The sequence below is a fragment of the Austrofundulus limnaeus genome, unplaced genomic scaffold (assembly GCF_001266775.1).
Source record: "Austrofundulus limnaeus strain Quisiro unplaced genomic scaffold, Austrofundulus_limnaeus-1.0 Scaffold681, whole genome shotgun sequence".
NCBI classification, from domain to species: domain Eukaryota; kingdom Metazoa; phylum Chordata; class Actinopteri; order Cyprinodontiformes; family Rivulidae; genus Austrofundulus; species Austrofundulus limnaeus.
The window spans coordinates 82970-92899 of NW_013953083.1; the positions used below are offsets into that span (position 1 = coordinate 82970).

Below are 9930 nucleotides of genomic sequence, written 5' to 3' on the forward strand. Positions count from 1 at the left end.
GTGTGTGTGTGTGTGTGTGTGTGTGTGTGTGTGTGTGTGTGTGTGTGTGTGTGTTGGGGGATGTGACGAGCACTCAGCCCCTCCTGTCGGGTGAAACAGTCATTAGAGAGGGAGTGGGAGATCGAGGTAGGGATAGAACAGGAGAGAGAGGCTGGGGTGAGGCTGGGGGGGAGGAGAGTCGGAGGTGACAGAGCCGTCGGAGGAGCGGAGGAGCGGTTACCATGGCGCAGCCGCCGCTCAGCGCATCGCTCAGCGCATCGCCCGGCGTCCGCCGCCGCAGCGACGGCTCGGTAAGAGAGTGTCTCTTCTTCCCCGTGTCCGAACGCAACGAGCAGGAGAGGCTGGAGGCCCTGGTGCGCCGGAGAGCCGGGGGCGCCGACAGGAGAGGAGGAGGAGCAGGGGAGGCCCACCTGGACAACAGGCCCAAACGCTGGACCTGGGAGGGACCGCCCGACGGAGCAGAAGGTGAGTCCAACCTGAGGCTCGGTGTGGACGGTGGGGGCTGGGAGCCATGTGGAGGTCAGGAGGAGGGATGGGTGGAGACAGGAGGAGGAGGAGGAGGTGAAACAGGGATAAGAAGTGAGGAGGAGGAGGAGGAAAAAGGGTGTGGAGGCTGCATTGCAGGAGCAGCTCAGCACTTTGTGTGGAGCCCTCAGAGGAGCTGCATCCTCCTGCAGGACGCTGTGCTGTGATGACATCACTCACTCAGGTATCCTCTCTGCTCGGTATCTACAGGTGTGTGTCAGGCTGCTGGGGAGGGAGGGGGGTGTTTCTGTGCTGGGAGGTCCGGTCTGAGCCTGGGGACAGCTGGGTCTAACCTTGACAACAAGGCCCCACAGCCAAACATCTCAAACAGCTAAAAGACGAGCTGCGGCGCTCAGCGAGCTAACGTCTTCATTATTATTATTTACCTCCCGTCCTCCGGCTCACATCACCTCCTCTGCACCGCGTTCAGAAAACTGTCAGTTAGTCACAGAGGAGCRGYTCGTCTGGCTCCGGTCTGCCCGGTCCAGGTTCTGTCAGGGTCCAGGTTCTGTTCGGGCCCGGCTCACTGCAGCAGAACCAGCAGCATCTCATCTTACCTCTCCACTCAGCTACAGGACAGATTAAGATAAGCACACACAGTGACGACGTGACGATCTTTAAAATACAATCTGAGCTAAAATTAAAYCCTGATTTTTACTGACAAATATTGAATTATTAAAGCTTTGAGACGTAAATGAAGAAGCTGCAACAAACAGAAACATTGATCATGATTAAACAAAGAGATGATGTCATAAAAAAACAGAACGTTTGTTTTGTTTCAGTGTAGCCAGAGTAGAGTGGATTTTATTAAGTGTTAAACTGGCTGAAGGTATTCAGCTTCATCTGATGACTCATTTTATTTACTGTGTGACCCATGATCACATCGACATGAGGATTAACTCTAGTTTGATCAAAATGACCTCATCATATTTTCAGATYCCTGCTTTAAAAGCTACATTTTGATACTTAGATCATCCTGATATCATTAGTAGATCCAGAGATATTATTTAATTTGTCTTGTTGGTTATGATAATACATAAATATTTGGTCTAAGTTCTAATTTTATGTAATTTTAATGAGATTTTTTATGTCGTTTGAAAAAAGAAACATCGAATAGGAAAGAAAGAAACAAAWGCTTTGATAGCTCACAGTGAAAATCTCAACATTTTAATCTGGTTTTTGGTTGCTACTGCTCAAAAAAGTGCATAAATTTTTTTAGGATTATATTTCAGTTGATTGAAATGATACATTGATAACACATTTATTTGTTATATTTTGACAAAATGTAATTTTTGCAAGCATTTACTGAGCCTGCAAGGGGACATGGGGGATTTTTTTTTCTTTTTTCGTTCCCTCTCAAAAGTAGTTTATCACTGTTGTGCCTGTGTTTATTAATAAACTCACATGTTCACCATTAGTGAGTTAGCCTACTGCTTTAATTCAGCTTCAGAATGAATATACAGTATCACACAGCCACACATGGAAGTATGTCATATGTTGATATTTTTACACTGTGCAGCCACGCAACATCAGTGTCAAATTCACGAACTCGTGGCGACACATCCTGTTTTGGTAACCGGATATTTCAAATTAAAAGTCTGATTTAATTCAGTTCATGTACAAAACAATCTTTTGCGTGGGAACGCAAAAGTATTGCGAGATAACGCAAAAGTATTGCGAGGTAACGCAAAAGTATTGCGAGGTAACGCAACAGTAATGCAAGGTAACGCAAAAGTATTGCGAGGTAACTCAAAAGTATTGCATGGGAACGCAAAAGAAAAAAAACCTCCCCATGTCCCCTCGCGGGCTCTGTAATATCTGCCTATTTCTCCACACACAACTTTTAGAGTTGATCCTCGTTTCGATGTGAYGGGTCACTTTTCTGAAAAAGGTTTGAGATGTTTTTTCATTTTAGCTTCAACTCTCTGTAAGTTGTTAATAAACAACGGTCCCGAGGCTGTCTCCAAATATCTGGAAACGTTTGTGTGAGTTCAAAAGGCTCACAGTTTTATCGGTGGAGTTCTGAATGTGTAATAAACTGTTTCTTCTAGAAATGTTGCAGACTGTAAAGCTGTAATTTTATTTTGAAATCTGCACAAGGGCTCGGACAGAAAACATCCGACTGTCCAGAGTTACAGTTAATATTTTGTAGTAATGGTTAATAAAGTGGTTCAAATCTGCCCGTTTTTATTTCTAAAGTTTATTCCTGTTGATTAAAATATAAACATGAAGGTGGGCAACAAAGCAGCAGGTCAGTTCTACAAACCATTCCTGAAAATTAAACATATTTATTTTATTTGTGCCCGCACAGCTTCCTGTTTTCTTGGTCACAAACACTCAGAATTCAGTTATTAAATAATTTATTTTCTCAGATTTTTGAGTGGCAGCTCAGTGAAACGACACAAAACTGCAGTTTTTTAACATGAAAATTGAAACTCAAACAATAAATGAATTGTATGAATACGTGACTTTGAACAGGATTTAGAAATGTTGAATGAAATGTAGYGTTTGTTCTGCTCAGAGGCTCCTCCTCTCTGTCTGACTGATGCAGTCTGATTCCTGTTTCTCTGTTAAACCACTCAGATTGGTGTAAAAATGTTTTATTTAAACATCTTAGAGGCTGCCTCACATTTAAACCAGTCTGTGTGAAACATGGTTTATTTTTCCTCAGTTTTCTCCTCACAGATCTTCAGCTTCTTCAGCTGTTTGTGGAGTTTAGTCTCACCTGATGATTGGTCTAAATGAGATTTTAGTGAAGCACTTCCTGCTCACAGTTCTTTTATCCATCAAGTCTCTTTATGAAGCTGTAACTCCTGTGTGTGTTTGTGAAACAGGTGTGTGTGTGTTTGTGTGTGTGTGAGAGAGAGTGTAACGCTTTGCTTTTTCCCGCCTCTGCTTCACCTGTTGCCCAGGTAACCCTAAGACCCCACCTCGTAATGCCATTGGCTCCACTCAGCCCAATGAGCTTCCTGCTGCTTCCAGCACCAGCCAATCCCGTAACGGTAGAGATCACATGACTCTGTGTGCCCCGCCCACACACCTCTCACCTGCAGCTCAACCTCTGTGTGCATGGCGTCTTTGTGCCGTACAACTGGCTGCAATCTGTGTGTTTATCATGTGTGTTTGTGTGTTTATCCTGTGTGTTTGTGTGTATGTTTATTGTGTGTTTGTCATGTGGTCATTGTGTGTGTTGAAACAGATCTCCAGATGTTTCTAATGTAGAGCAGTAAGTGTTAATCAGTTCATCCATCATCCATCCATCCATCATCCATCCATCCATCCATCAATTTTCACAGTAAAAGCAACAAAAATGAAAAATGAACAATAAAAATTGTGATGTTTTGTTCAGTCACCAATGATTTTAAATCTCTGAGCAGCTTTTATTTTGAAAGAAGAAAGGCAGTTTGACCTCCAACACAAACTGTTTGTGTTTTTATATTTGTGTTTTTGTTCAGTGGTTCTTTATTTAAAAAAGAAAATGGTCTTGAATCATTTTCATCTACAGTTTGTTTTTATATTCTGTATATAAGTGGAAGTCCTGATCCACTCACCACAAAGAGCCAGACTTAAACAAACRACAACAACGAGGAGTGGATCAGGACTTTTACACATTTATTCAAACGTATCGTCACACATCCCCCCACCCTGATCACAACAAAGGGCTGCTCCTCTTCCTGTCCTCCTGGCTCTAACCATGCATGGATCTCATTCTCAGCAGGGTCCACACACACACACACACACACACACCCTGCAGTCATCTGAAACTTGTTTGAACCATCAACAGTCAGACAGACTCGTTGTTCTAATCATTACTGTTCCATTTCACAGATCCAGCAGCTGAACATGACCTCATCTTGTTTTTCTTTAGTTGTCTGTTTTACATCAAACCAACTCGTTTTTACTCCTCATCAGTTATTTTTATTAAGATTATTACATATTTTTTTATATCTAATCAACCTGCCTGCAGTGAAACAGTGAGAGGCTGGAAACCAGTAAATCTTAAAGCTTCTTATTAGATATTTATCTCCTCAGGTTTGAACAGATACAGTGATGCTAAAATATAAACCGAGTCAGGAGGAGGAGGAGGAGCTGACAGAGAAGATGAAGATGTTCAGGTTTCTATCAGAGGGATGTTCTCGTGGTGCGTTCAGGTGCTGCAGGAAACGTTTCACCTCTCAGTCGGTGTGATGATGACGATGCAGCGGCTGCTGTTTCTTCATCCTTCACGTCATGACGAAGCAGTTTGTCTGTCCACCTCATCGATCAGCRGGACTGTTTTCTGTGTGCGGCGGCACTTTTCTGTTTCTTTTCACGTTCATCCACCACATTTTGCTGTTTCCAGCAGCAGCGGCAGGGTCTGGGCTTGTTTCTGGGTTAATGACTGATTTTATTTATTTATTTTTTTAGTAGCTGACTTCCTGTCTCCACCAACGATGGATCAGCTGAACAACAAACAGCTTTCTAACTCTACAGCCTCCCTCAGCTCACCGGAGAGAGGTGAGGCATCGCAACACATTTATTTTAGATTTTATAAGAGTTCAAACTAAAAACATAATTTTATTTCATTTTTAAACACAAAACTAAAATCTTCACAACATTAATTATCTCTCTCTCTGTGTCAACATTCATCTGTTTATTCCATGTTTTGTTATGTTGCTGTGTGTGTGTCGCTCTGTGACCCGTCAGTGTCGTTTGTGTCCCATCGAACAGCTTCCCCCAGCAACCACAGACCCATCAGGAGTTCCTCCAACCGCAGGAGCATCGCTGGGCTGCCTGATGACACGTCCCGAGCCAAAACACCCACGGTCTGCTCACGACACCGTATTTATTGCTTTTATTTTGTAGGAGCCTCATTTAGACACGAAGACATTTTAAAATACTAATTATAGCTAGCTATCCCTTTGATAGCTTTAGCTTTTAGCTTCTGTTAGCTAAGACTTTTTGATTTTGCTCATTTTGATTTTAGACTTTTTAAGTTTACAAATTTTTACTGTGCAAATTGCGGCTACTGTTTTTCTATTTTCAGCTTTTATATTGTTTGTATTTTAAGCTTTAGCTGATGTTTTTCTAATTTAAGCTTTCAACTTTTATTTTAGCTTTTATATTTTATTTAGCTAGTTTTAGTTTACCAGTTGAATTCAAGTTTTTTTGTTTAAAGATAAAAACTCTTAATGTTTGTTGTTCGTACTTTTAGCTTTAGCTGATGTTTTTCTAATTTAAGCCTTTAGCTTTTATTTTGGCGGTTATGTTTTATTTAGCTAGTTTCAGTTTACCAGTTGAACTCAAGTTTTTCTACTCAAAGATAAAAATGGTTAATGGTGGTATTTTTTGGGACCCTCAGGGGGAGTCTCCGAACACGCCGGTCCGTAGCTCTTCCTTCAAAGCCAACAGTAAAGGTCACGTCACGCCTAAACGGTTGGTCAGCGCCCGGCCACACCCCCTCACCTGCCTCGTCGCTCAGGTGACCTCACCAGTTTCTCTCCTCTGTTTCAGGGTGAAGTCCAACAGGAGCCGCGCCCAGTCCCCCTGCTCCCCCGGACAGTACCCGCCCTCCCCGCTCCGACAGAGAGCCGCCACCCCCGGCACCGACGACAGGGGGCTCGCTGAGGTCAAAGGTCACGGCACCCTGGAGAGGAAATCTGCCAAATCTGAGACGTCAGAGGGCAAAAAGATCCCTAAATCCACCAGCAGAGAGCTGAACGCAGGTGAGCACAGAGCGAAGTTTTCATTCTTCCTGTGAGATCAATAACATAAACAAAGTAACTTTATGACTGGATTTAATATTTTTAACCATTTGTCCTTCATCACCTCCTCCCTCCTCTTCCTCCTCACAGAGTCTCCGAGCACGCCAACGGGCCGCAGCGTTGGCGGGACCACGGACGCTGAGGAGGCGTCCAGACTGCTGGCAGAACGGCGCCGTCTGGCCCGGATCCAGAAGGAGCAGGAGGAGAAACAACGACAGGAGGAGGAGAGGTGAGCCTCCTCCTCCAAACATCAGCTGTAAACACAGCTAGCCTTCTGCTACTTTACTGCCTTTAACCCACATTTTACTGCTTTTAGCTAACATTACACTAAATTTAGCTTTTACCTCTGAATTTATAGCTATTTTTTGCTCTTTTTTGTTTTTCTTATAGCATTTAGCTAGTGTTTAGCTTCTTTTAACCACTAATATCGCTCATTTTATCTTATAGCTAGTATGTTGCTTCTTTTGGCTTTTAGCTTCTGCTTTCCTTCTTCTATCTTCTAGCTAATGTTTTGCTAATATTGACTAGTATTTTTATCTTTTAGCTGTTAGCTAATATTTTGCTTCTTTTAGTCTAAAGTTAGCATTGTGCTTCCTCTATCTTCTAGCTAATGTTTTGTTAATATTGGCTAGTATTTCTGTTTTTTTAGCTTTTAGCTTCTTTTATCGTAAAGTTAGCATTGTGCTTCTATCTTAAAGCTATTGTTTTGTTATTTTTAACTACTATTTTGTACATTTTATGTTGTGTTTTGTTACGTGTAGCCACTATTTTACACATTTAGCTTATAGAAAGTGTTTTTCTTATTTTAGTTTATAGTTATTGTTGTATTTCTTTTAGCTAGTTTCAGCAGAAAGGGGGTTTTGTAATAAAATAATTAATTTGATTTAAATTGTTTATTTTTATCTAAACTTATGTTTTTGTTTTGTTGTGAAGCGACTTTTAAATAAAGTTAATTGAATTTGTCTCGTCCAGGCTGAGGGTGGAGGAGGAGCTGAGGAGGCAGCAGGAGGAGAAGGAGCGTCAGGAGCGAGTGGCGCTGCAGGCCGAGGAGGAGCGAGTGAGGAAGGAGGAGGAGAGGAGGATCAGAGAGGAGGAGGAGAGACAGAAGAAGGAGCAGAGACTGAAGGACATGCAGGACCAGCTGGACAGAGACGTCAGTCCCCACAGAGACATTGTCCACAACACGAGGACGCTAGAATTATTCTGTTACATCACATTTATAAGATTTATAAATCGATGAAACAAACTTTGCTTCAGTTTTTTTATTCTTCAGTTTAAAAAAAAGAAAAATCATCATTCCTTCTTTTCCAGAGGGAGGAGGCCTTCCTGCGAGCTCAGAAGGAGGCGGAGAGGAAGAGACAGGAGAGGGAGCTGCTCCACATCCAGGAGGAGCAGGAGAGGCAGCTGAGGAAGAAGGTACCAGACAGCTCCTCCTCTTCTCTCTCTGTCTCTAACCTTTAGGGTTGACTCATGAGAAATATAAATTAAATATATTTGACTTCCTGAATGTTTTTACTTGCAGATTAAGACTCAGTTTTCTTGTTTGAGTCTCCTCTTTGTTTAAATTAAGTTTGTTTTTGACTCAAGTTTTCTGCTTGTTTTCCAGAGGATTGAGGAGATCATGAAGAGGACGAGGAAGAGCGAGGTGGAGCCTCCATCAGCTGCCTCAGGTAAATATAAACAAACATCCTCTGCTCAAAAATTCAGTTTAATTTATTTCAACTTTACTTTTTTACTCCTCATGCTTTTATTTTCTCACTGGTTTCTTCTACTTCCTGCTCTTATTTTCTTACTGGTTTTTTTACTTCCTGCTCTTATTTTCTCTCTGTTTTTTTTTTTTACTTCCTGCTCTTATTTTCTCTCTGTTTTTTTTACTTCCTGCTCTTATTTTCTCTCTGGTTTCTTTTACTTCCTGCTCTTATTTTCTCTCTGGTTTCTTCTTATTTTTTCACTGGTTTATTCTACTTCCTGCTCTTATTTTTCTCACTGGTTTCTTCTACTTCCTGCTCTTATTTTCTGTCTGGTTTCTTCTTATTTTTTCACTGTTTTATTCTACTTCCTGCTTTTATTTTCTCACTGGTTTATTCTACTTCCTGCTCTTATTTTGTCTCTGGTTTATTCTACTTCCTGCTCTTATTTTCTGTTATAAACAGTAAATAAGAGGTGCTGAGTGACTCAGCAGAGTCAGTACAGCAGGAAACATTGCCCCCTGGTGTTTAAAGAGTAATCCTGCAGAGCGGAGTACAGATTTATAATCTGATGGATCCAGAGGGGATTATAATCCCTGCATCAGAAATAATCCTCTCAGCTGGAACCCTAACCACACGTTTCTCCTCTTCTCTTTGTGTTTTTAGTYTCTGAGATGAAAGGTGAAGCTGCTGTCGCCTCAGAGGAGGATGCAGCCACTCCTGCAGAGACCCCCATCATCACRCTGGGACCCCTGGAGAACAAGAGCTGTGTGGACGAGCTGTCCGATGGCGTCCAGTCCATGGACGTCAGGTGGGTTCAGAGTATTACCTGATGTTCTGAGGTTCTGCAGACTGTAGAGACAAACAGCTTCACCTCYGTGGTTTTTATTAGAACATGTCTGAAACTTTAGTCTTAAAGGACAGCAGGTGATGTTCGTCCCTTCAGGGACACCGGGGGACATGATTTAAATTAGTTTTTATCATAAAGAAGTGAAGTTCTAACTGAAGGTTCTGTCTTTCCTGTAAGTTCTCCGTCTGTCTCCATCAGTCCGGTGTCCCGGGACGAGCAGGCCAGCGCTCACGAGTTCTCCCCGGTCACTGAGGGACCCGACGCCTGTCCCCTGGAGCAGCTGATGGACCTGGACGCGCCGGGACGAGGACAGCACCGCGGCGCRGACACGCCCCCCTACCCCAGGCTGCAGGCCGGCAGCGGGGTGGGAGACCTGAACAAGAACCTGCTGATCCAGGCCTACAGCGCCGCCTCCGAGTCCTCCCAGCTCATCGCCAGCGTCGGGCCCAGCAAGCTGGACGTCCAGTAGTCAGGTGGACATGAGACACAGAGACACAGAGACACAGAGACGCTGAGACGCTGAGACGCTGAGAAGCTGAGACGCAGAGACGCTGAGACGCAGAGAGACACTGAGACGCAGAGAGACACTGAGACACTGAGACACTGAGACACTGAGACGCAGAGAGACACTGAGACACTGAGACGCAGAGACGCAGAGACGCAGAGACACTGAGACACTAAGACACTGATACATAGCATTAATATATTCTACCCTAATTTAGATTTTTTTTATTTCAGGAGCTTTTCAGCAGCTGGAAGAAAAACGAAGCAGGAGCCAAACGAGACAAATTCATCAATAAAAACCACCAAGTCCCAAAGAGTTCCACACCTGAGCTTCACCTGGACTTCACCTGGACTTCACCTGGACTTCACCTGAACACACACGCAGCTGATTGGCTCATTTCAGGCAGCACAGATGACTCATGTTTTCATCATCATGTTACAGAGAAAATCTGAAAATAAGTCTTTATTTCAGACGAGCTGTAGAAATAATGTCTAAAGTTCTGCAACACGTCGACCGTCTGACCAAAGCTTTAAAGATTTAAAACTAAATTTACACAAAGATTGAGTGAGTCTTTGAATCGTTCTTTTTCCAGGCTGGAATCATTAAACAGTTTTATTG

At 43.0% G+C, this 9930-nt stretch overlaps 1 protein-coding gene across 3 annotated transcripts in view; it reads left to right on the plus strand.

Annotated features, from left to right (window-relative positions):
* The window catches only part of LOC106531835 (MAP7 domain-containing protein 2), a gene marked incomplete in the record, with an annotated part of 19953 nt that overhangs the window by 7311 nt on the left and 2712 nt on the right, over positions 1 to 9930 (plus strand). The window contains 13 exon segments of one of the 3 annotated variants that reach the window (XM_014027764.1): positions 336 to 465; positions 3438 to 3527; positions 4933 to 5022; positions 5212 to 5330; positions 5867 to 5940; positions 6019 to 6230; positions 6360 to 6498; positions 7242 to 7422; positions 7581 to 7685; positions 7876 to 7939; positions 8624 to 8768; positions 9006 to 9280; positions 9546 to 9930. In XM_014027764.1, the coding sequence (XP_013883218.1) occupies positions 336 to 465; positions 3438 to 3527; positions 4933 to 5022; positions 5212 to 5330; positions 5867 to 5940; positions 6019 to 6230; positions 6360 to 6498; positions 7242 to 7422; positions 7581 to 7685; positions 7876 to 7939; positions 8624 to 8768; positions 9006 to 9276 (1620 nt within the window). 3 annotated transcript variants of the gene reach the window in all.